Source organism: Scyliorhinus torazame, chromosome 11 (assembly GCF_047496885.1).
Source record: "Scyliorhinus torazame isolate Kashiwa2021f chromosome 11, sScyTor2.1, whole genome shotgun sequence".
NCBI classification, from domain to species: Eukaryota; Metazoa; Chordata; class Chondrichthyes; order Carcharhiniformes; family Scyliorhinidae; genus Scyliorhinus; species Scyliorhinus torazame.
Genome location: NC_092717.1, coordinates 189,761,609 through 189,787,773, shown reverse-complemented (window position 1 = coordinate 189,787,773; position 26,165 = coordinate 189,761,609). Strand labels below are relative to the sequence as shown.

Genomic DNA, 26,165 nt, shown 5'->3' with positions numbered 1-26,165 from the left:
GCTTTTAGCAAGTCAAAGGAGTGGAGTACAGAAAGTTCAGGATGGAGTTTAAGGAAGCAATTAGGAGAATAAAGAGGGGATATGAGAAAGCTCTGGCTGGTAAAAGTAGGGAAAATCCCAAGATATTTTGTAGGTATATCAATGGGAAGAGGATAACCAGGGAAAGAGTAGGGACCTACGGGGAAATCTCTGGGTGAAGCCAGAGGATATTGGTAGGTTGTTGAACGAATATTTTATATCTGTCTTCACCCAAGAGAATGAGGGGGTAGATACAGAATTCGGGGAGAGAGATTGTGAGGTTCTTGAGTAAATTGTCATAGGGAGTGACAAGGTAGTGGAGGTCTTGGCGGGCGGGCTTAAAAGTGGACAAAATCTCCAGGTCTGGATGAATTGTGTCCCTGGATACTGTGGGAAGCGAGGGAGGAGATTGTAGGGGCTCTGATTTCTCTGTAGCCTCAGGGGAGGTGAGGACTGGAGAACAGCCAATGTTGACCCACAATTTAAAAAATGGTTGTAGAGATAAGCCAGAGAGCTACAGGACAATAAGTCTCACGTCAGTGGTAGGAAAACTATTGGAGACAATTCTGAAGGAGAGAATCTATCTACACTTGGGAGTGACAAGGTTTGATCAGGGATAGTCAGCATGGTTTTGTCAGAGGGAAGTCATGCTGAAAGAATTTGATTGAGTTTTTTGAGCTTGCAACCAGGGGTGAGGTGAGGGTAGTGCAGTTGATGTAGTTTACATGGATTTCAGCAAAGTCTTTGACAAGGTCCCACATGGGAGACATATAAAGAAGGCAAATGCACATGGGATACAGGGTACTTTAATACGGTAGATTCAAAATTGGCTTAGTTGTAAGAGACAGAGAGTGATGACAGACGGCTGCTTTAGTGACTCAAAATCAGTGTCCAGTGTCATAGCACAGGGTCCCCAGTTATTCATCATTTTTTCAATGACATAGATGACTATGTGTGGGGTAGGATCAGCAAGTTTGCGGATGACACAAAGATTGGCAGGGTGGTTAACAGTGAGGTGTTGAGTGTTTTGGGAAACAGAAGGATATAGATGGGATGGTCAAATGGGCAGAAAAGTGGGCAGATAGAATTTAACCGTGAAAAGTGTACGGTGATACACTTTGGAAGGAGTAATGTGACAAGGAAGTATTCAATGAATGGCCTGACACTGGGAATTTCCGAGGAACAAAGGGATGTTGGTGTGCTTGTCCATAGGTCCCTTAAGGCGGGAGGGAAGGTTAACAGAATGGTGAAAAGGGCAAATGGGACACCTGCCTTTATCAATTGATGCATAGATTACAAAAGCATGGGGGTCATATTGGAGTTGTACAAAACTTTAGTGAGGCCGCAGCTGGTGGCCACATTTAAAGGAAGATGGTGCAGTGGAAATTCACCAGGATGTTGCCTGGGATGGAACATTTGAAATGAAATGAAAATCGCTTATTGTCACAAGTAGGCTTCAAATGAAGTTACTGTGAAAAGCCCCTAGTCGCCACATTCGGGGCGGCTGTTACGGGAATCGAACCGTGCTGCTGGCCTGCCTTGGTCTGTATTTCAAATATTTCAGATATGAAGAGAGGTTGGATAGACTTGGGTTGTTTTGTTGGAGCAGAGAAGACTGAGGGGGTGACCTGATCGAGGTGTATGGGAGGCTTAGACAGGATGTATAGGGAGCAGCTGTTCCCCTTAGTTGAAAGGTCAGTCACAAGGGGATACAAGTTCAAGGTGAGGGGCAGGAGGTTGAGGGGGTGAAGTGAAGAAAAACTTTTTTACCCAGAGGGTGGGGATGGTCTGGAATGCACTGCCTGGGAGGGTGGTAGGGGCGGGTTGCCTCACATCCTTATTTTTATGGAGCCCGGCAAAACAGGAGTAATTATTTGAGCAACCCAATATAATGCCAGTTGGTGGAATGGCCGGGGGTGGAAATGGGAGGCGGGGAGGGGAACATGCCGGGGCAGGGGCTGCAGTGCAATCCAGGGCCGCCGTGCAGCCCGTTGGACAGGGGTACTCACCATGCTAACGGAAACATAGCAATTAGGAGCAGAAGTAGGCAATTGAGCCCTTCACGCCTGCTGCATTATTCAATCAGATCATGGCTGATCTCTTCCTGGTCTCAAATCCACCTCCCTGCCTGTTCCCCATATCCCTTTAATCCATTTTTAAAATCAGAAATATATCTATCTATCTTGAAACCATTTTAATGTTTCAGATTTCACCGCACTATGGGGCAGCAAGTTCCACCCTCTGCGAGAGGTCATTCCTCCTCATCTCAGTTTTAAATCTACCGCCTCTCAACCTATATCTGTGACCTCTCATTCTAGATTGCCCTACAAGGGGGAACATTTGGTCTGCATTTACTTTATCGATCCCTCTGGGTATATTTTATACCTCGATCAGATCCCCTCTCATTCTTCAATACTCCAGTGAGTTTAAACCCAAACTGTTCAATTTCTCCTTAGACATCAAGCCTTTCACCCCCACAATCAATCTGGTGAACCTCCTCTGAGCTGCTTCTAATGCCACCATGTTGTTCCTCAAATAAAGGGACGAAAGCTGGACACAATACTCCAGTTGTGGTCTCACCAACATCCTATATAATTGCAACAACACCTCTCTCTAATTTTGTACTCTAGTCCTTTTGCAATAAAAGCTTCACCCCCAGCAGATAATGGAGTTCGATATCCAACCAGGAGTGGTTGGCATCTGCCTAGCCACCGCAGCTCTAGCGGACGCACTGTGGCTGCATGAGCAGGAGCTGCTTGGGGAGGGCCCTACAGAACCGGAGCCTGCCCCAGAGGAGCAGGAGCCAGCTGGTAAGGATGGGGAGCCGGCCATCCAATGGGCCGAGGAGGAGGTGAGACGGAGGCATTGCATCAGACCCCGTGTATACCGACAGCACCTGTCGTTCGAGGGCCTACTGAATCGAGCGTGTCGCTGAACAGTCCGGCTAAATCTGCCGGATCATGGCGCATCTGGAGCTGCGGGGAAGGACATCCGCTCCTGGTGGCTGTCAAGGTGACACACGCCCTGAACGTTTATGTCACGTGGTCCTTGCAGGCACCCAGTGGGGACCTGTCTGGGCTCTTGTAGACCTCCGTGCGCAGGTGCATCCATGCCTTAACAGAGGACCTGTATGTCCGGGCAGCACAATGCATCAAATTGAATATGAACCGAGCCCACCAGGTTGCCCGGACAGCGGGAATCGCTGCCATCGCTGGTATGCCCCAGGTCCAAGGGGTGATTGGCAGAATTCATGTCCCCCTGTGAGCACCACTGCATGAGGGAGTGCCCTTCGCAAACCCTCCATGCGAAATCGGTGTGTGACCACTAGCTGCACACCATGCACCCGATACCCAAGCAGTGTGCACGACATCTTCATGTACAGCAGGCCTTGGCCAACTCAGAGGAGGGCCAGGATGGGCAGTCCATGAGGCCCGACAGTTTTCCGGGTTTTGCCGGTGGAGTGGTGCCACTCTGATTTGCCTGCTGTCCATCAGATGCCACAGGGGTAGGTGGGGAGGGGGGGGGTTTCAGAGGCGCTGCGGTGTTCCAGTACATCTCTTGTGGTCCAATGAGCTCTGAGCTACTCATTGGGATGGGGGCACAGCCTGATCGAGCTTCAGGGGGTTGGCAGCTACCTGGCTTGCCAGAGCTAGAGATCCCCTCTCATCTCGACCAGGGTCTCTGTGCTCGTGGCCATGGAGCACAGGGACTGTGCGACGCCCCTCTGGGACTGTGCGACGCCCCTCTGGGACTGTGCGACGCCCCTCTGGGACTGTGCGACGCCCCTCTGGGACTGTGCGACGCCCCTCTGGGACTGTGCGACGCCCCTCTGGGACTGTGCGACACCCCTCTGGACTGGCTCAGGCCAGCCAGCACCAGGCCAATGCCATCGACACCCGCAACTATGGCCCTTTGTGACATGGCCGCTCTGTCCTGTGCATTGGCCACCACTTACACAGAATGCCCCCGGCCTTGGACATCTTGACCCATGGCAGATACCTTTGCAACCAAGGCCTCCACTGCAGATGCCACCTGTGTGGTGTTGGCCTGGGTGACATGCATTGTCGGCACCTCCTCCGGACCGTGCAGTCCGCTCTCCGACTGTCCACCCCATAGGGGGTTCCTACCTCTACCTGATGTACCACTCACTGCATGTGTGTGTTGAGCACCAGATAGTGCCCCAGGAGCCTCTTCACTAAAGTTCCCAAGCTAGGTGAGAGTCTCTGTGATGGTGGAGGGTGTTGGTGACAGCAGTGACGAGATGTCCGTGTCATCCCCGGACATGTGATCCAGGGTTGGCTGGGGCGTAGGTCATCAGCAGGTCCTGACTCCTCGCCAGGCGAGTTGCCGGATTGTGGCTGGGGATGAGGGATCCCGGATAGACCTGATGCGTTATCAGGTAATCCTGCAAGATATTGGGGGCTCACATGGATCTCCGATGCCAACCTTTACCTCTGTAACTGCTAGCTCTCCAACCCCACCAACCAGATCCATTGCCCTCTGCTCTGCGTTGGTGAAAGGACGCAGGTTCAGTGGGCCCCCTCCAGTCTTCTCACGCTTCGGGGACCGGTGCTGCCACTAGGACTGTAGAACACCCACGATTCAGTACCGGCATTTAGTCTCTGAAACGGAGAATCGCACCTTTTATCGCTATCATGTGACTAGTGCACCATTTCCCTTGGTCCTGATCAAACGTTCCAATGGTTAGGTCATTGTCAGACAATGGAGTCTAGATGTCACTCATCCGCAGGCCAACGTGATAAAATCGATCCTTTCGCACTCACTGATTTTGGATTTCTTCTGGTTGCTATGTTTGTGACAACATGCTATGTTCCAGTAGAGGCAGCAATCTGTATTTTGAACCCAGTTGGAGAAATGCAGCTGTTATCAAAAGTAGGAGCATTTTAATGATGTTGCCTAGACTTGACTGGACATGACAATGAGTTAAGTGTTCTTATAGTTCCATTTGTTGGCAAGAAAAAAGGTCACCTGACACCTCAATTTCATTTTGTGCTTGGAAAGAGTCCATTTCAGGTTTATACTTCAGAACTTAATATTTATAGTTCAGAAGTTTGAATTGCATGAATGTGACAGAACAACATTGCTGTATGCCGTTTGGCTGCTGTTTTACATTTTGCAACAATGATTATACTTCACAACATACTTTGCTAGAAAGAGTTTTGGGATAGTCTGAGGTTGTGAACAGTGCCATTTAAATGCAAACTATCTTCGCATATTCACCCTGTTGTGTTCCGTTCTGATTCACAGATGGTATGGTTTTGGAAGCTGAAACAAGCCATTCGACAGCATCTAGACGGCAAGCTGGATTTCCCTTTGTGGGGTGAAGAAGGTTCTGAAGATTCATGCAGTGTGCCTGCTTGTCGCTTTGCGGCCTACACTTTTATCAATAACCCTCGATTTAAGGATGCAGTCTACGAAGGAGACTGGTATCAGGGAAAACCCCAGGGCAGGTATGTGTATATTTAGAGTTTCTTAGCCTTTCGACCAAGGCCGAACTGAAGAAGCAAATTGAAAAATATGCTTGATATATTAATGGGGTTTACCACAATGCAGTGTTTCCTGAACTCAATTAAGCTTTGTTGCCAAATGGCTGTGCCGATTATGTAAATTTGTCCAGAGCAACATCTTTTACACCTATTGAGAATATTTATATCAAACTGTGAGAAATGGCAGCAGAGCGAGTAATTTATGATAATAAATATGAGCGAGTTGGTCAGCTGTAGGGAGCAGTGACTGAGAAGCTTTGATCAGCTGTAGGGAGCAGTGAGAGAGTTGATTTGATCAGCTGTAGGGAGCAATGAGAGTGGAGCTTTGATCAGCAGTACGGAGCAGTGAGGGAGGAGCTTTGATCAGCTGTAGGGAGCAGTGTGAGAGGAGCCTTGATCAGCTGTAGGGAGCAGTGAGAGTTGCTTTGATCAGCTGGAGGGAGCAGTGAGGGCGGATCTTTGATCAGCTGTAGGGAGCAGTCAGAGGAGTTTTGATCAGCTGTAGGGAGCAGTGAGAGTCGCTTTGATCAGCTGCAGGGAGCAGTGAGAGCGGAGCTTTGATCAGCTGTAGGGAGCAGTGAGAGGAGCTTTGATCAGCTGTAGGGAGCAGTCAGGCGCTTTGATCAGTTGTAGGGAGCAGTGAGAGGGGCTTTGATCAGCTGTAGGGAGCAGTGAGAGAGGAGCTTTGATCAGCTGGAGAGAGCAGTGACTGAGAAGCTTTGATCAGCTGTAGGGAGCAGTGAGAGGAGCTTTGATAACCTGGAGGGAGCGGGGAGAGAGTCGCTTTGATCAGCTGGAGGGAGCATTGAGCGAGTCGATTTGATCAGCTGGAGGGAGTAGGGAGAGAGGGGCTTTGATCAGCTGTAGGGAGCAGCGAGAAGAGCTTTCATCAGCTGTAAGGAGCAGTGAGAGAGTCTCTTTGATCAGCTGTAAGGAGCAGTGAGAGAGTCGCTTTGATCAGTGTAGGGAGCAGTGAGAGGAGCTTTGATCAGCAGTACGGAGCAGTGAGAGGAGCTTTCATCAGCTCTAAGGAGCAGTGAGAGAGTCGCTTTGATCAGTATAGGGAGCAGTGAGAGGAGCTTTGATCAGCTGTAAGGAGCAGTGAGGGACGAGATTTGATCAGTTGTAGGGAGCAGTGAGAGAGTCGCTTTGATCAGCTGTAGGGAGCAGTGAGAGAGTCGCTTTGATCAGCTGTAGGGAGAAGTGAGTTAGTCGCTTTGATCAGCTGTAGGGAGCAGTCAGAGGAGCATTGATCAGTTGTAGGGAGCAGTGAGAGAGTCGCTTTGATCAGCTGTAGGGAGCAGTGAGAGAGTCGCTTTGATCAGCTGTAGGGAGCAGTGAGAGGAGCTTTGATCAGCTGTAGGGAGCAGTGAGAGTCACTTTTATCAGCTGTAGGGAGCAGTGAGAGAGGAGCTTTGATCAGCTGGAGGGAGCAGGGAGAGAGTCGCTTTAATCAGCTGTAGGGAGCAGTTAGAGAGTCGCTTTGATCAGCTGTAGGGAGCAGTGAGACTCGCTTTGATCAGCTGTAGGGAGCAGTGAGAGAGGATTTTTGATCAGCTGTTGGGAGCAGTGAGAGAGTCGCTTTGATCAGCTGTAGGGAGCAGTCCGGGGCGCTTTGATCAGCTGTAGGGAGTAGTTCGAGAGTCGCTTTGATCAGCTTTAGGGAGCAGTGATGGTGGATCTTTGATCAGCTGTAGGGAGCAGTGAGAATCGCTTTGATCAGCTGTAGGGAGCAGTGAGAGAGTCACATTGATCAGCTGCAGGGAGCAGTCAGAGGAGCGTTATTCAGTTGTAATGAGCAGTGAGAGGGAAGCTGTGATCAGCTGTAGCAAGCAGTTAGAGAGTCGGTTTGATCAGCTGTAGGGAGCAGTGACAGAGGAGCTTTGATCAGCTGTTGGGAGCAGTGAGAGAGGAGCTTTGATCAGCTGTAGGGAGCAGTGTGAGGGGGCTTTGATCAGCTACAGGGAGCAGTGAGGGAGGAGCTTTGATCAGCTGTCGGGAGCAGTGAGAGAGTTGTTTTGATCAGCTGTAGGGAGCAGTTAGAGAGTCGTTTTGATCAGCTGTAGGGAGCAGTTAGAGAGTCGTTTTGATCAGCTGTAGGGAGCAGTGAGGGAGGAGTTTTGATCAGCTGTAGAGAGCAGTGAGAGTCGTTTTGATCATCTGTAGGGAGCAGTGTGAGGGGGTTTTGATCAGCTGTGGGGAGCAGTGTGAGGGGGTTTTGATCAGCTGTGGGGAGCAGTGAGAGAGGAGCTTTGATCAGCTGTAGGGAGCCGGGAGGGAGGAGCTTTGTTCAGCTGGAGAGAGCAGTGACTGAGATGCTTTGATCAGCTGTAGGGAGCAGTGAGAGGAGCTTTGATCAGCTGTGGGGAGCAGTGAGGGAGCAGCTTTGATCAGCTGTAGGGAGCCGGGAGGGAGGAGCTTTGTTCAGCTGGAGAGAGCAGTGACTGAGATGCTTTGATCAGCTGTAGGGAGCAGTGAGAGGAGCTTTGATCAGCTGGAGGGAGCAGGGAGAGAGTCGCTTTGATCAGCTGGAGGGAGCATTGAGCGAGTCGATTTGATCAGCTGGAGGGAGTAGGGAGAGAGGGGCTTTGATCAGCTGTAGGGAGCAGCGAGAAGAGCTTTCATCCGCTGTAAGGGGCAGTGAGAGGGTCGCTTTGATCAGCTGTAGGGAGCCGGGAGGGAGGAGCTTTGTTCACCTGGAGAGAGCAGTGACTGAGATGCTTTGATCAGCTGTAGGGAGCAGTGAGAAGAGCTTTCATCACCTGTAAGGAGCAGTGAGAAAGGAGCTTTGATCAGTGTAGGGAGCAGTGAGAGGAGCTTTGATCAGCTGTACGGAGCAGTGAGAGAGTCTCTTTGATCATCCGTACGGAGCAGTGAGAGAGTCTCTTTGATCAGTGTAGGGAGCAGTGAGAGGAGCTTTGATCAGCTGTAAGGAGCAGTGAAAGGAGCTTTGATCAGCTCTAAGGAGCAGTGAGAGAGTCTCTTTGATCAGCTGTACGGAGCAGTGAGAGAGTCGCTTTGATCAGTGGGTGGATTGGCCATGATGAATTGCCCTTAGCGTCCAAAATTGCCCTTGGTGTTGGGTGGAGGTGTTGAGTTTGGGTGGGGTGCTCTTTCCAAGAGCCGGTGCAGACTCAAGGGGCCGATTGGCCTCCTTCTGCACTGTAAATTCAATGATAATCTATGATTAATCTAGGACAAAGGTTCGGCACAACATCGTGGGCCGAAGGGCCTGTTCTGTGCTGTATTTTCTTTGTTCTATGTTCTATGTAGGGAGCAGTGAGAGGAGCTTTGATCAGCTGTAAGGAGCGGTGAGGGACGAGCTTTGATCAGCTGTGGGGAGCATTGAGAGAGGAGCTTTGAGCAGCTGTAGGGAGCAGTCAGAGGCGGTTCGATCAGGTTTAGGGAGCAGTGAGGGCGGATCTTTGATCAGCTGTAGGGAGCAGTGAGAGTCGCTTTGATCAGCTGTAGGGAGCAGTGAGGGAGGAGCTTTGATCATCTGTAGGGAGCAGTGAGAGAGGAGCTTTCATCAGCTGTAGGGTGCAGTGAGAGAGGAGCTTTGATCAGCTGTCGGGAGCAGTGAGAGAGGAGCTTTGATCAGCTGTAGGGAGCAGTGAGGGAGGAGCTTTGGTCAGCTGGAGGGAGCAGGCAGGGAGGAGCTTTGTTCAGCTGGAGAGAGCAGTGACTGAGAAGCTTTGATCAGCTGTAGGGAGCAGTGAGAGGAGCTTTGATCAGCTGTAGGGAGCAGTGCGAGGAGCTTTGATCAGCTGTAGGGAGCAGTGAGAGAGTCGCTTTGATCAGCTGTAGGGAGCAGTGAGAGAGTCGCTTTGATCAGCTGTAGGGAGCAGTGAGGGAGGAGTTTTGATCAGCTGTAGGGAGCAGTGAGAGGGTTGCTTTGATCAGCTGTAGGGAGCAGTGAGAGTCGCTTTGATCAGCTGTCGTGCACCCTGAGGGAGGAGCTTTGGTCAGCTGTAGGGAGCAGGCAGGGAGGAGCTTTGTTCAGCTGGAGAGAGCAGTGACTTGAGAAGCTTTGATCAGCTGTAGGGAGCAGTGAGAGGAGCTTTGATCAGCTGGAGGGAGCAGGGAGAGTGTCGCTTTGATCAGCTGGAGGGAGCATTGAGCGAGTCAATTTGATAAGCTGGCGGGCGGAGGCAGAGCGGCTTAGATCAGCTGTAGGGAGCAGTGAGAAGAGCTTTCATCAGCTGTAAGGAGCAGTGAGAGAGTCTCTTTGATCAGCTGCAAGGAGCAGTGAGAGAGTCGCTTTGATCAGTGTACGGAGCAGTGAGAGAGAAGCTTTGATCAGCTGTAGGGAGCAGTGAGAGAGACGCTTTGATCAGCTGTCGGTAGCAGTAAGAGAGAAGCCTTGATCAGCTGTAGGGAGCAGTGAGAGAGTCGCTTTGATCAGCTGTCGGGAGCAGTGAGGGAGGAGCTTTGGTCAGCTGGAGAGAGCAGTGACTGAGATGCTTTGATCAGCTGTAGGGAGCAGTGAGAAGAGCTTTCATCACCTGTAAGGAGCAGTGAGAAAGGAGCTTTGATCAGTGTAGGGAGCAGTGAGAGGAGCTTTGATCAGCTGTACGGAGCAGTGAGAGAGTCTCTTTGATCATCCGTACGGAGCAGTGAGAGAGTCTCTTTGATCAGTGTAGGGAGCAGTGAGAGGAGCTTTGATCAGCTGTAAGGAGCAGTGAAAGGAGCTTTGATCAGCTCTAAGGAGCAGTGAGAGAGTCTCTTTGATCAGCTGTACGGAGCAGTGAGAGAGTCGCTTTGATCAGTGGGTGGATTGTCCATGATGAATTGCCCTTAGCGTCCAAAATTGCCCTTGGTGTTGGGTGGAGGTGTTGAGTTTGGGTGGGGTGCTCTTTCCAAGAGCCGGTGCAGACTCAAGGGGCCGATTGGCCTCCTTCTGCACTGTAAATTCAATGATAATCTATGATTAATCTAGGACAAAGGTTCGGCACAACATCGTGGGCCGAAGGGCCTGTTCTGTGCTGTATTTTCTTTGTTCTATGTTCTATGTAGGGAGCAGTGAGAGGAGCTTTGATCAGCTGTAAGGAGCGGTGAGGGACGAGCTTTGATCAGCTGTGGGGAGCAGTGAGAGAGGAGCTTTGAGCAGCTGTAGGGAGCAGTCAGAGGCGGTTCGATCAGGTTTAGGGAGCAGTGAGGGCGGATCTTTGATCAGCTGTAGGGAGCAGTGAGAGTCGCTTTGATCAGCTGTAGGGAGCAGTGAGGGAGGAGCTTTGATCATCTGTAGGGAGCAGTGAGAGAGGAGCTTTGATCAGCTGTAGGGTGCAGTGAGAGAGGAGCTTTGACCAGCTGTCGGGAGCAGTGAGAGAGGAGCTTTGATCAGCTGTAGGGAGCAGTGAGGGAGGAGCTTTGGTCAGCTGTAGGGAGCAGGCAGGGAGGAGCTTTGTTCAGCTGGAGAGAGCAGTGACTGAGAAGCTTTGATCAGCTGTAGGGAGCAGTGAGAGGAGCTTTGATCAGCTGTAAGGAGCAGTGAGAGGAGCTTTGATCAGCTGTAGGGAGCAGTGAGAGAGTCGCTTTGATCAGCTGTAGGGAGCAGTGAGAGAGTCGCTTTGATCAGCTGTAGGGAGCAGTGAGAGAGTCGTTTTGATCAGCTGGAGGGAGCAGTGAGAGAGTCGCTTTGATCAGCTTTAGGGAGCAGTAAGAGGAGCTTTGATCAGCTGTAGGGAGCAATGAGGAGAAGCTTTGATCAGCTGTAGGGAGCAGTGAGGGAGGAGTTTTGATCAGCTGTAGGGAGCAGTGAGAGGGTTGCTTTGATCAGCTGTAGGGAGCAGTGAGAGTCGCTTTGATCAGCTGTCGTGCACCCTGAGGGAGGAGCTTTGGTCAGCTGTAGGGAGCAGGCAGGGAGGAGCTTTGTTCAGCTGGAGAGAGCAGTGACTTGAGAAGCTTTGATCAGCTGTAGGGAGCAGTGAGAGGAGCTTTGATCAGCTGGAGGGAGCAGGGAGAGTGTCGCTTTGATCAGCTGGAGGGAGCATTGAGCGAGTCGATTTGATAAGCTGGCGGGCGGAGGCAGAGCGGCTGAGATCAGCTGTAGGGAGCAGTGAGAAGAGCTTTCATCAGCTGTAAGGAGCAGTGAGAGAGTCTCTTTGATCAGCTGCAAGGAGCAGTGAGAGAGTCGCTTTGATCAGTGTACGGAGCAGTGAGAGAGAAGCTTTGATCAGCTGTAGGGAGCAGTGAGAGAGACGCTTTGATCAGCTGTCAGTAGCAGTAAGAGAGAAGCTTTGATCAGCTGTAGGGAGCAGTGAGAGAGAAGCTTTGATCAGCTGTAGGGAGCAGTGAGGGAGGAGCCTTGATCAGCTGTAGGGAGCAGTGAGAGAGGAGCTTTGATCAGCTGTAGGGAGCAGTGAGAGAGTCGCTTTGATCAGCTGTCGGGAGCAGTGAGGGAGGAGCTTTGGTTAGCTGTAGGTAGCAGGCAGGGAGGAGCTTTGTTCAGCTGGAGAGAGCAGTGACTGAGAAGCTTTGATCAGCTGTAGGGAGCAGTGAGAGGAGCTTTGATCAGCTGGAGGGAGCAGTGAGAGTGTCGCTTCGATCAGCTGGAGGGAGCCTTGAGCGAGTCGATTTGATAAGCTGGCGGGCGGAGGGAGAGCGGCTTTGATCAGCTGTAGGGAGCAGTGAGAGAGTCGCTTTGATCAGTGTAGGGAGCAGTGAGAGGAGCTTTGATCAGCTGTATGGAGCAGTGAGAGGAGCTTTGATCAGCTGTACGGAGCAGCGAGAAGAGCTTTCATCAGCTGTAAGGAGCAGTGAGAGAGTCTCTTTGATCAGCTGTAAGGAGCAGTGAGAGTGTCGCTTTGATCAGTGTACGGAGCAGTGAGAGAGAAGCTTTGATCAGCTGTCGGGAGCATTGAGAGAGAAGCTTTGATCAGCTGTCGGGAGCAGTGAGAGAGAAGCTTTGATCAGCTGTAGGGAGCAGTGAGAGAGTGGCTTTGATCAGCTGTAGGGAACAGTGACTGAGAAGCTTTGATCAGCTGTAGGGAGCAGTGTGAGGGGGCTTTGATCAGCTGTAGGGAGCAGTGAGGAAGGAGCCTTGATCAGCTCTAGGGAGCAGTGAGAAAGGAGCTTTGATCGGCTGTAGGAAGCAGTGAGAGGGTCGCTTTGATCAGCTGTAGGGAGCAGTGAGAGAGTCGCTTTGATCAGCTGTAGGGAGCAGTGAGAGAGGAGCTTTGATCAGCTATAGGGAGCAGTGAGAGAGGAGCTTTGATCAGCTTAGGGAGCAGTGAAAGTCGTTTTGATCAGCTGGAGGGAGCAGTGAGAGAGTCGCTTTGATCAGCTTTAGGGAGCAGTGAGAGGAGCTTTGATCAGCTGTACGGAGCAGTCAAGAGCTTTGATCAGTTGTTGGGAGCAGTGAGAGGAGCTTTGATCAGCTGGAGGGCGCAGGGAGAGAGTCGCTTTGATCAGCTGGAGGGAGCATTGAGCGAATCGATTTGATCAGTTGGAGGGAGTAGGTAGAGAGGGGCTTTGATCAGTTGTAGGGAGCAGTGACTGAGAAGCTTTGATCAGCTGTAGGGAGCAGTGAGAGGAGCTTTGATCAGCTGGAGCGAGCAGCGAGAGAGTCACTTTTGATCAGCTGGAGGGAGCATTGAGCGAGTCGATTTGATCAGTTGGAGGGAGTAGGGAGAGAGGGGCTTTGATCAGTTGTAGGGAGCAGCTAGAAGAGCTTTCATCAGCTGTAAGGAGCAGTGAGAGAGTCTCTTTGATCAGCTGTAAGGAGCAGTGAGAGTGTCGCTTTGATCAGTGTACGGAGCAGTGAGAGAGAAGCTTTGATCAGCTGTCGGGAGCATTGAGAGAGAAGCTTTGATCAGCTGTCGGGAGCAGTGAGAGAGAAGCTTTGATCAGCTGTAGGGAGCAGTGAGAGAGTGGCTTTGATCAGCTGTAGGGAACAGTGACTGAGAAGCTTTGATCAGCTGTAGGGAGCAGTGTGAGGGGGCTTTGATCAGCTGTAGGGAGCAGTGAGGAAGGAGCCTTGATCAGCTCTAGGGAGCAGTGAGAAAGGAGCTTTGATCGGCTGTAGGAAGCAGTGAGAGGGTCGCTTTGATCAGCTGTAGGGAGCAGTGTGAGAGTCGCTTTGATCAGCTGTAGGGAGCAGTGAGAGAGGAGCTTTGATCAGCTGTAGGGAGCAGTGAGAGAGCAGCTTTGATCAGCTGTAGGGAGCAGTGAGGGAGGAGCTTTGGTCAGCTGTAGGGAGCAGGCAGGGAGGAGATTTGTTCAGCTGGAGAGAGCAGTGACTGAGAAGCTTTGATCAGCTACAGGGAGCAGTGAGAGGGGGCTTTGATCAGCTGTAGGGAGCAGTGAGGAAGGAGGCTTGATCAGCTCTAGGGAGCAGTGAGAAAGGAGCTTTGATCGGCTGTAGGAAGCAGTGAGAGGGTCGCTTTGATCAGCTGTAGGGAGCAGTGAGAGAGTCGCTTTGATCAGCTGTAGGGAGCAGTGAGAGAGGAGCTTTGATCAGCTATAGGGAGCAGTGAGAGAGGAGCTTTGATCAGCTTAGGGAGCAGTGAAAGTCGTTTTGATCAGCTGGAGGGAGCAGTGAGAGAGTCGCTTTGATCAGCTTTAGGGAGCAGTGAGAGGAGCTTTGATCAGCTGTACGGAGCAGTCAAGTGCTTTGATCAGTTGTTGGGAGCAGTGAGAGGAGCTTTGATCAGCTGGAGGGCGCAGGGAGAGAGTCGCTTTGATCAGCTGGAGGGAGCATTGAGCGAATCGATTTGATCAGTTGGAGGGAGTAGGTAGAGAGGGGCTTTGATCAGTTGTAGGGAGCAGTGACTGAGAAGCTTTGATCAGCTGTAGGGAGCAGTGAGAGGAGCTTTGATCAGCTGGAGCGAGCAGCGAGAGAGTCACTTTTGATCAGCTGGAGGGAGCATTGAGCGAGTCGATTTGATCAGTTGGAGGGAGTAGGGAGAGAGGGGCTTTGATCAGTTGTAGGGAGCAGCGAGAAGAGCTTTCATCAGCTGTAAGGAGCAGTGAGAGAGTCTCTTTGATCAGCTGTAAGGAGCAGTGAGAGGGTCGCTTTGATCAGTGTACGGAGCAGTGAGAGAGAAGCTTTGATCAGCTGTCGGGAGCATTGAGAGAGAAGCTTTGATCAGCTGTCGGGAGCAGTGAGAGAGAAGCTTTGATCAGCTGTAGGGAGCAGTGAGAGAGTGGCTTTGATCAGCTGTAAGGAACAGTGACTGAGAAGCTTTGATCAGCTGTAGGGAGCAGTGTGAGGGGGCTTTGATCAGCTGTAGGGAGCAGTGAGGAAGGAGCCTTGATCAGCTCTAGGGAGCAGTGAGAAAGGAGCTTTGATCGGCTGTAGGAAGCAGTGAGAGGGTCGCTTTGATCAGCTGTAGGGAGCAGTGTGAGAGTCGCTTTGATCAGCTGTAGGGAGCAGTGAGAGAGGAGCTTTGATCAGCTGTAGGGAGCAGTGAGAGAGCAGCTTTGATCAGCTGTAGGGAGCAGTGAGGGAGGAGCTTTGGTCAGCTGTAGGGAGCAGGCAGGGAGGAGATTTGTTCAGCTGGAGAGAGCAGTGACTGAGAAGCTTTGATCAGCTACAGGGAGCAGTGAGAGGGGGCTTTGATCAGCTGTAGGGAGCAGTGAGGAAGGAGGCTTGATCAGCTCTAGGGAGCAGTGAGAAAGGAGCTTTGATCGGCTGTAGGAAGCAGTGAGAGGGTCGCTTTGATCAGCTGTAGGGAGCAGTGAGAGAGTCGCTTTGATCAGCTGTAGGGAGCAGTGAGAGGAGCTTTGATCAGCTATAGGGAGCAGTGAGAGAGGAGCTTTGATCAGCTTAGGGAGCAGTGAAAGTCGTTTTGATCAGCTGGAGGGAGCAGTGAGAGAGTCGCTTTGATCAGCTTTAGGGAGCAGTGAGAGGAGCTTTGATCAGCTGTACGGAGCAGTCAAGTGCTTTGATCAGTTGTTGGGAGCAGTGAGAGGAGCTTTGATCAGCTGGAGGGCGCAGGGAGAGAGTCGCTTTGATCAGCTGGAGGGAGCATTGAGCGAATCGATTTGATCAGTTGGAGGGAGTAGGTAGAGAGGGGCTTTGATCAGTTGTAGGGAGCAGTGACTGAGAAGCTTTGATCAGCTGTAGGGAGCAGTGAGAGGAGCTTTGATCAGCTGGAGCGAGCAGCGAGAGAGTCACTTTTGATCAGCTGGAGGGAGCATTGAGCGAGTCGATTTGATCAGTTGGAGGGAGTAGGGAGAGAGGGGCTTTGATCAGTTGTAGGGAGCAGCGAGAAGAGCTTTCATCAGCTGTAAGGAGCAGTGAGAGAGTCTCTTTGATCAGCTGTAAGGAGCAGTGAGAGGGTCGCTTTGATCAGTGTACGGAGCAGTGAGAGAGAAGCTTTGATCAGCTGTCGGGAGCATTGAGAGAGAAGCTTTGATCAGCTGTCGGGAGCAGTGAGAGAGAAGCTTTGATCAGCTGTAGGGAGCAGTGAGAGAGTGGCTTTGATCAGCTGTAGGGAACAGTGACTGAGAAGCTTTGATCAGCTGTAGGGAGTAGTGTGAGGGGGCTTTGATCAGCTGTAGGGAGCAGTGAGGAAGGAGCCTTGATCAGCTCTAGGGAGCAGTGAGAAAGGAGCTTTGATCGGCTGTAGGAAGCAGTGAGAGGGTCGCTTTGATCAGCTGTAGGGAGCAGTGTGAGAGTCGCTTTGATCAGCTGTAGGGAGCAGTGAGAGAGGAGCTTTGATCAGCTGTAGGGAGCAGTGAGAGAGCAGCTTTGATCAGCTGTAGGGAGCAGTGAGGGAGGAGCTTTGGTCAGCTGTAGGGAGCAGGCAGGGAGGAGATTTGTTCAGCTGGAGAGAGCAGTGACTGAGAAGCTTTGATCAGCTACAGGGAGCAGTGAGAGGAGCTTTGATCAGCTGGAGGGAGCAGGGAGAGAGTCGCTTTGATCAGCTGGCGGGAGCATTGAGCGAGTCGATTTGATTAGCTGGAGGGCGTAGGGAGAGAGGAGCTTTCACCAGCTGTAAGGAGCAGTGAGAGAGTCTCTTTGATCAGCTGTAAAGAGCAGTGAGAGAGTCGCTTTGATCAGTGTAGGGAGCAATGAGAGGAGCTGTGATCAGCTGTAGGGAGCAGTGAGAGAGTCGCTTTGATCAGTTGTAGGGAGCAGTGAGAGGAGCTTTGATCATCTGTAGGGAGCAGTGAGAGAGTCGCTTTGATCAGCTGTAGGGAGCAGTGAGAGAGTCGCTTTGATCAGTTGTAGGGAGCAGTGAGAGAGTCGCTTTGATCAGCTGTAGGGAGCAGTGAGAGGAGCTTTGATCAGCTGTAGGGAGCAGTGAGAGAGTCGCTTTGATCAGCTGTAGGGAGCAGTGAGAGGAGCTTTGATCAGCTGTAGGGAGCAGTGAGAGAGTCGCTTTGATCAGCTGTACGGAGCAGTGAGAGAGGAGCTTTGATCAGCTATAGGGAGCAGTGAGAGTGGAGCTTTGATCAGTTGTCGGGAGCAGTGAGAGAGTCGCTTTGATCAGCTGTTGTGAGCAGGGTGGGAGGAGCTTTGATCAGCTGGAGAGAACTGACTGAGAAGCTTTGGTCAGCTGTAGGGAGCAGTGAGAGGAGCTTTGATCAGCTGGAGGGAGCAGGGAGAGAGTCGTTTTGATCAGCTGGAGGGAGCATTGAGCGAGTCGATTTGATCAGCTGGAGAGAGTAGGGAGAGAGGGGCTTTGATCAGCTGTAGGGAGCAGCGAGAAGAGCTTTCATCCGCTGTAAGGAGCAGTGAGAGAGTCTCTTTGATCAGTTGTAAGGAGCAGTGAGAGAGTCGCTTTGATCAGTGTAGGGAGCAGTGAGAGGAGCTTTGATCAGTTGTAGGGAGCAGTGAGAGAGTCGCTTTGATCAGCTGTAGGGAGCAGTGAGAGAGTCGCTTTGATCAGCTGTAGGGAGCAGTGAGAGGAGCTTTGATCAGCTGTAGGGAGCAGTGAGAGAGTCGCTTTGATCAGCTGTAGGGAGCAGTCAGAGGAGCTTTGATCAGTTGTAGGGAGCAGTGAGAGGAGCTTTGATCAGCTGTAGGGAGCAGGGAGAGAGTCGCTTTGATCAGCTGTAGGGAGCGGTGAGAGGAGCTTTGATCAGCTGTAGGGAGCAGTGAGAGAGTCGCTTTGATCAGCTGTAGGGACCAGTGAGAGAGTCGCTTTCATCAGCTGTAAGGAGCAGTGAGAGTCGCTTTTGTCAGCTGTAGGGAGCAGGGAGAAAGGAGCTTTGATCAGCTGTAGTGAGAGGCGATCTTTAATCAGCGGTAGGGAGCAGTGAGAGAGTCGCTTTGATCAGCTGTAGGGAGCAGTGAGAGAGTCGCTTTGATCAGCAGTACGGAGCAGTGAGAGAGTCGCTTTGATCAGCTGTAGGGAGCAGTGAGAGAGTCGCTTTGATCAGCTGTAGGGAGCAGTCAGAGGAGCTTTGATCAGTTGTAGGGAGCAGTGAGAGAGTCGCTTTGATCAGCTGTAGGGAGCAGTGAGAGGAGCTTTGATCAGCTGTAGGGAGCAGAGAGAGAGTCGCTTTGATCAGCTGTAGGGACCAGTGAGAGAGTCGCTTTCATCAGCTGTAGGGAGCAGTGAGAGTCGCTTTTGTCAGCTGTAGGGAGCAGGGAGAAAGGAGCTTTGATCAGCTGTAGTGAGAGGCGAGCTTTAATCAGCTGTAGGGAGCAGTGAGAGAGTCGCTTTGATCAGCTGTAGGGAGCAGTGAGAGAGTCACTTTGATCAGCAGTACGGAGCAGTGAGAGTCGCTTTGATCAGCTGTAGGGAGCAGTGTGAGGGGGGCTTTGATCAGATGTAGGGAGCAGTGAGGGAGGAGCTTTGATCAGCTGTAGGGAGCAGTGAGGAGAAGCTTTGATCAGCTGTAGGGAGCAGTGAGGGAGGAGCTTTGATCAGCTGGAGGGAGCAGGGAGAGAGTCGCTTTGATCAGCTATAGGGAGCAATAAGAGAATAGCTTCGATCAGCTGTAATGTTAAGAACATGGCTGATGGTAAACGTCTGGTTATTTCAAATCCCAGAGGAAACAACTGCCCTCAACTGTAATTTGCAATTTGTTATAATGTGAGAAAGTTTTGATAACCAGAGAACGACATCCCAGATGTTTTGTGGTGATTTTACATAAACTAAACGTTCATTAAACAATAAAGTCAACTAGATGTACACTTAACTACAACAGTGGTGATGGACAGCGAACTTTATCCATTTCCAAGCACCTTTATTTCATTTTCTTCAGAGCTAAATCTCCACAAACTGCCACAACATCTTAAAGGATTTTAAAAAACTATGAACAAAATCCAGTACCAGGCAATTATATCTCAATGGGGTTACTTTTGATCAAAACAACTGATTTTTCAAGGCAGGCTTACTTTGCTGACACGGTTTACTGGGAGTTAAAACAATTATTCCAGCTGTTTACTGATATTTTACACAGCTATCCTTCGACAGGTTGGATGCTTTCATCTGAAAACAGTGTGTCCTCACTTGATCAAGTCAAGTTACAGATTTATTGTTATGTTTGCAATAATTTTTATATATATGATCTGACCTTAGATCGGCTGTAGCGAGCAGTGAGAGAGGAGCTTTGATCAGCTGTAACATTGGTACCTGCATTATGCTTCACCAACTGTTTTCTTTCTTTATGGAGTAAGGCACAAGATTGAAAAATAGTCTGAAAAGTTTCTCAGTGGTTAATGAAGCTTCTTTCTCTCCAGCTACATTGCCTCATGGTCTGTCCCGTGCCCATAGCTACATATTTCATATCTTGTTGGGTGAAATGTATTCTAAGAATAATTTTTATTAGTGTCACAAGTAGACTTAACATTAACACTGCAATGGAGTTACTGTGAAAATCTCTAGTCGCCACACTCCGCCGCCTGTTTGGGTACACTGCGGGAGAATTCAGAATGTCCAATTCACCTAACAAGCACGTCTTTTGGGACTTGTGCGAGGAAACCGAAGCACCCGGAGGAAAACCACACAGACACGGGGAGAAAGTGCAGACTCCACTCACAGGTTTTGGTCACAGGTTGAGGAAAATATCTTCTATCACTGATCTTTGTGATTTGATCAAGTGGGGACACTGAATGGTAGGAACATCGTCTTTTGGAGCTATCTTTCAGACAGTTTTGACTGCATTCTGCCAGTGTGATTCCTGACTCCGGAACTGGCCAGTCCGCAGGAGTATTGATAAATTTTGTACTGACAAATGTAATATGACAGAGAGAATCTTGTTTTGTTTACAAATTTCTTTTTATGTTCGCAAAAGTTTTTATAAATATGGCTGTGGCATGCAACAGCAAAAGTTAACTTTACTGTAAAAAAAAAAGACTGGTTTGGCCAGTTAGAACATTGTCCAGTTTGGTTGCCTTACTTGAGGAAGGTGAACAAGTCTCTGGAGCAGGTGCAGACAGTGGAAGGCACTGCCTAGAAGGTTGATGGATTCAGGTTCAGTCGTAATTTTGAAAGGCAACTGGATAGTGACTTGCCAAGGTAAACATTTTCAGGGCAATATGGATAGTGGAAATAACTTAGAATCATATAGAATCACTACAGTGCAGAAGGAGGCCATTTGACCCATCACGTCTGCGCCAACCCTCGAAAAGAGCACCCTACCTGGGCCCGCTCCCCACCCTATCCCCGTAAACCCACTTAACCTTTTGACACTAAGGGGCAATTTAGCATGGCCAATCCACCTAATCTGCACATCTTTGGACTGTGGGAGGAAACTGCAGCATCCGGAGGAAACCCACGCAGACACAGGAACAACGTTCAAACTCCACGCAGACAGTGACCCAAGGCTCGAATTAAACCCGGGCCCCTGGTGCTGTGAGGCAGCAGTGCTAACCACTGCCACCACGAGGCCTTGGGGATATTTTTCCAAGAGTTCGCACAGGCGTGATGGTTGCATGATGCCTTCTGTGCTGTAAGATTCGATGTTTATATACGAGTGGATCCACCCAGTGAAAAGCTTTCACTCCCAAGGTATGCAAGTCTATACATCGTGGGCTTCTGAGCTCTGATGGATAGAAACCTGCGGGTTGTGGATCTGCATTTTCTGACCTGTGCTTCCTGCTAATGCTGTTTATTGTCAGATGGGCCCGGCTGCACAATCACTCCATTCATTCCAACTTGGGCACAATCTTGAATTCTCTGGGACTAAGGATGCAGATGGCAGCAGTCAGTAACTGGTATTTTCATTGCTTTAGCGGAATCATGAAATGGCCAGATGGACGAAATTACGCTGGCACTTATGAAGAAGGTCAGGAACATGGGTAAGAAATGTCAAGACTGCCGAGTTCCACCTCCGCAACATTGCCTGACTCTGCCACTGCCTCGCTGTATCTGATGCTGAAACTCTCATCCAAGCCTTTTTTTTAACCCTCTAATCTTGACTGTTCCAACGAGCTCTTGGCTAGCCTGCCATCTTCCAACCTCTAGAAGTTTGAGTTCATCCCAAACTCTTGCTGCCCGTATCTTAACTTGCACTCAGGCATGTTGACCTATCATCCTTTTGTTTGCTGACCTACATTGACCTACAAGCTCCCAGACCAGCAAAGCTTAATTTCAAAATTCCCATCCTTATTTTTAAATAAAATTAAGTATAATTGATTCTCCTATCTATGTAATCTCCTTAAACCCGACAATCATCTGCGCTCCAACAATTCTGACTTTTTGCATATCCTGTTTTCATTGCTCCACCATTGTTGGTCATGCCTTCAGCTGTCTGATCTCTGGAAGACCCTACCCAAAATGCTCTGCGTATCTCCCTCCCTTTCACGCTTTTGGACACTCACTTAAAACCTACCTCTGACCAAGCTTTTGGTCATCTGTCCTAGTATCTCCTTATGTAGTTCATTGTTAACTTCTGTCTGATTTACTTTCTTGTGAAACATTTGGGATTTCTTTTTCCTATATTAGAGGTGTTCTCTAGCCACAAATGTTTCTGTAAAATAAAATAATTTTCAATAGTCAGCAGGTCTGGCAGCATCTATGGAGAGAGAAGTAGCCGATCAAAGGTCTTCAACCTGAAACAGTTGCGAAGATGATGCATTGTAACTTTTCCAACAAGGGCCCGAATGGTAACGTGAAATGACAGAACCATTTTATTCTTGAGTTGGTTTAAAATCCAGCTCAGACTGATGAGATGCTGATTCAGTCTGTCTGATATCTTTTCAAGATCCTTATTGAAGGCCGTTTGGTCAATTTACAGTTCCATTCAAAGAAGAACCACTCACACATCGACCATGATCCTATTGAATGGCATAACCGGCTCGATGGGCTGAACGACCTACTCCTGTTCCTATTTCTCATGGTTTTATGGTTTAGATGCAAGATTGACACCTAATTGACCATTGCACATGAGATCAAAGTCTGTTCAGTCTTCACAGTGGGGTAACCACCATCCCCATGATGCCTCCCACTCTGAGCATCCTCCTCCTTATACACCCTCTTTGATCATTTTTTAAGTCACCCATCCTAAAATCTGCTCCTTCGGCTGTGCCATTTTTGTCAGATTATGCTCTTCTGGTGAGCTTTGGGACATTTTTGCTTTGTTAAAGCTGCTTTTAATGCAAGCCGTTACTTAAATGTGTAAAGTCACCAGAGTCCCAGTTGGCCATAGGCTACTTTCCCCTCTGAGGGGAGAGCTGACTGGTGGTGATTAAACCTGAGGATCACCACACCTCAGGCAGGGGGGGGGGGGCAGGGTCTTCATGAATAACCTCAGCCGATACGGAAATTGATCCCGCACTGCTGGCCTAGCTCTGCAATCACAAACCAACTGTCCAACTGAGCTAAACCGGCCTCCTAATGTGTACGGCAGAATTCAATGCTGATTTATTGCTTGGAGGAGTGGGAAGAAGCTGGTGTGCACAAAACAAGTGGAAACCCTCCTCGTTCATTCTACCATCATGGATGCCAGGCATCCTTTCTGAATGGTTTAACACAAAACTGGGATATCCCTGCCTCTTTGTAGTATTCCTTTAGATAAGGGGAGAGAACAGCATTGAAACCTGGTGTGATCAGCATACAGCTTTGATCAGAAGTACAGCAAGGCTAGTGATGGTCACAGGTGGATGGGAGAAGGAGGGGCACAAGAGACCCCTAGGTAATTGACAATACCATACATCTATAAAAACTATTACCAACTTGTGCTTTGTTCCAGCTTTGGTGTGTATGTTATGCCTGCAGGTCCAGAAATCTTTGACTGTTATAAGTGTCACTGGAAAAGTGGGAAGATGCATGGCTATGGAATCTGTGAGTAAGTATATCAGATCATAGATTCGACTAGGTGGTCAGCTCTCAGTCTTTGAAACTAAAGGATCTGTTTTAACAACTTGACCTGATTCATGCTACCTGTCCTTGATTAACCCATGGACCCTCCACGTATCCACTAATTTTTATCCTTAATTCTAGATGTAAAATGTTGCCATTATACTAACCGGTTTATAATTGCCCGGTCTATCCTCCTCCCTCTCCTTGAAAGGATTTCTTAATTCTCTATCTTCTAGTCCTCCAACAAAATTGGCATTTTCAAGAGCTGGTGAGAACCTTCATCTCCTCTCTGCCAACCCAATGATTTAACCATCATGGGTCTGCTAATTATTTGCAGAACCAATTATTTCTCTAAATATTGGTCCACTTATTTTCTTTGTGAAATATTCTTTCCCATTTTAATGAAAAAATGTGCTGGAAGAACACAGCATCTGTGGCGAGGGAAACAGAGTTAACGTTTCAAGTCCAATGTGACTCCTCTTCGGATCTGAAGATAGGCATGAATGTGATGGGTTTTATGCTGTTGAAAAAGGGGGAGGGTTGGGTGGAGCAAAAAGGGAAAGTCGTGGGTAGGTTTGAGGGCGGGGGGAGCTTAGTGATGACAAAGATGGCATGGAAAAAAAGGCAAAGAGAGTGGGAATTGTAGTCATAAAGGAACAAGGCATTGGCTAAGGGGAGGTGCAAATAACAGAATAAAGGTCAGCGCAAATGCAAAATGGAGGAGAGAGAGTTCATGGCTAAAGTTGTTGAACTCGATGTTAAGTCCACAAGGCTGGGAAGTGCCTTATTAGAGGATGAGCTGCTGCTCCTCAAGCTTGCGTTGGTTGGGCTTCACTGAAAGATTGTAATGATATGAGCATGAGAGCAAGGTGGTGAATTGAAATTATAAGCATCCGGAAGGTCGGGGTCATTCTTGACTGAACAGAGGTGTTCTGCAAAACGGTCGCCCATCTCATCTGATAGGGAAGGGAGAGTTTGGATTGAGGCTGTAGCAAAGGATAGAAGTCCAAAGTGGGAGATTGTAGGAAGGGTTTTGGCAAAATATCCTATTATCATACTGACAGGTAGCATTACAATTAGACCCTTTGTAATGACCAAGGCTACTGGAAGAGTTTTCTCCTCATTCGCTTTGCTACAATCCAGAAGACGAGTCATGTTGAGTTACAGTTGTGCAAATGCTGCTGGCTCTCTGGTGCCCCCTACAAGTGGCTCTTCACTGGCAACCAATTATTACATCTTGTTACTTTATCATTTGTAACTGAGCTGATTCTAGCTTTTCCTGGTCTCTCTCTCGATTTCTAGCATGAATCACTGGATACGGACCAGAAACAGTGCCTAGGATTCCAGACCCTCTGACTCCTGTCATCGTCCTGGCTGAGTTAACTCGGCAATGCTATGCATTGAATCTGGGTGCTTCATAGGCTGGTTGGCACTACGCTGCTCAGTCTGAAAACATAAATAAAATTAATATGTTTCTAGGTATGGAATTGGAATGACTTACAAGGGATATTTTCAAGACAACCAACGGCATGGATTTGGAATTCTACACAGCTCGCAATTGGAAAAGCTTCCGTTTAAATACTTTGGACATTGGGAGAATGATAAGAAGTCTGGATATGGTGTATTTGATGACCTTGACAGGTATGAGACAATCTAATCAGTTATGACACTGAATCAATCGGCAGGAAGGAGAAATGATCAGCTTAATTCTTCCTTGTTCCTCGCAAAACAAGAAACCCCCAAATTTAGGCCAGTCTGCACCCTATGTTTTTGGATGATAATGCAAAACAAGCTGTAATAAACAAACATTTGATTATCATGTACCTTATTAAGTGATGCCTCCTAAAACTCTGGGCTCCCTTGATGGCTGAGAGAGTTTTGCCTGGACGTCACAAGCATGCAATATAAGTTTGGGTAGCAGTAGTTCCTGGACTAGATGGGGTTGAGGAGCCAGTCTGGGTAGGCGTCGAGGACCCGGGTTCGATCCTGGCCCCGGGTCACTCCTACGGGGAGCTTGCATATCCCCACAACCCAAAAGATGTGCAGGGTAGGTGAATTGGCCATGTTAAATTGCCCCTAAATTGGAAAAAATAATTGGATACTCTAAATTGATTTTAAAAAGCACTCCTTCCAGGCCGTGGGGGTTCATACAGCAAACATGTTGCCAATCCAAGTTTTAATGGCGCAGCCAGTCGCAGCCCAGTAAGCAGGGTCCTCCACAGCGGACTACCACCAAGGACAACATGCCGACTGGTCCCCATATGTCAAGGTCATGTGGCTGGTGCCCGCAACTGCTGATACATAGAACATAGAACAATACAGCGCAGTACAGGCCCTTCGGCCCACGATGTTGCACCGAAACAAAAGCCATCTAACCTACACTATGCCATTATCATCCATATGTTTATCCAATAAACTTTTAAAATGCTCTCAATGTTGGCGAGTTCACTACTGTAGCAGGTAGGGCATTCCACGGCCTCTCTACTCTTTGCGTAAAGAACCTACCTCTGACCTCTGTCCTATATCTATTACCCCTCAGTTTAAAGTTATGTCCCCTCGTGCCAGCCATTTCCATCCGCGGGAGAAGGCTCTCACTGTCCACCCTATCCAACCCCCTGATCATTTTGTATGCCTCTATTAAGTCTCCTCTTAACCTTCTTCTCTCCAACGAAAACAACCTCAAGTCCATCAGCCTTTCCTCATAAGATTTTCCCTCCATACCAGGCAACATCCTGGTAAATCTCCTCTGCACCCGCTCCAAAGCCTCCACTTCCTTCCTATAATGCGGTGACCAGAACTGTACGCAATACTCCAAATGCGGCCGTACCAGAGTTCTGTACAGCTGCAACATGACCTCCCGACTCCGGAACTCAATCCCTCTACCAATAAAGGCCAACACTCCATAGGCCTTCTTCACAACCCTATCAACCTGGGTGGCAACTTTCAGGGATCTATGTACATGGACACCTAGATCCCTCTGCTCATCCACACTTTCAAGAACTTTACCATTAGCCAAATATTCCGCATTCCTGTTATTCCTTCCAAAGTGAATCACCTCACACTTCTCTACATTAAACTCCATTTGCCACCTCTCAGCCCAGCTCTGCAGCTTATCCATATCCCTCTGTAACCTGCTACATCCTTCCACACTATCGACAACACCACCGACTTTAGTATCGTCTGCAAATTTACTCACCCACCCTTTTGCGCCTTCCTCTAGGTCATTGATAAAAATGACAAACAGCAACGGCCCCAGAACAAATCCTTGTGGTACTCCACTTGTGACTGTACTCCATTCTGAACATTTCCCATCAACCAACACCCTCTGTCTTTCAGCTAGCCAATTTCTGATCCACATCTCTAAATCACCCTCAATCCCCAGCCTCCGTATTTTCTGCAATAGCCTACCGTGGGGAACCTTATCAAACGCTTTGCT

At 49.3% G+C, this 26,165-nt stretch overlaps 1 protein-coding gene across 4 annotated transcripts in view; it reads left to right on the top strand.

Moving 5' to 3' along the window:
* The window catches only part of LOC140385732 (ALS2 C-terminal-like protein), a 188,634-nt gene that overhangs the window by 90,252 nt on the left and 72,217 nt on the right, over positions 1-26,165 (top strand). For 3 of the 4 annotated variants that reach the window (XR_011933430.1, XR_011933431.1, XM_072468187.1), the window contains exons 11-14: positions 5,287-5,489; positions 20,548-20,727; positions 22,620-22,715; positions 24,209-24,370. Coding sequence is in view for 2 of the 4 variants with exons in the window: in XM_072468187.1 (XP_072324288.1) it covers positions 5,287-5,489; positions 20,548-20,727; positions 22,620-22,715; positions 24,209-24,370 (641 nt within the window). In the remaining 2 variants the exon portion in view is untranslated. The remainder of the gene's footprint in view (positions 1-5,286; positions 5,490-20,547; positions 20,728-22,619; positions 22,716-24,208; positions 24,371-26,165) is intronic. The other variant, XM_072468188.1, reaches the window with a different exon arrangement.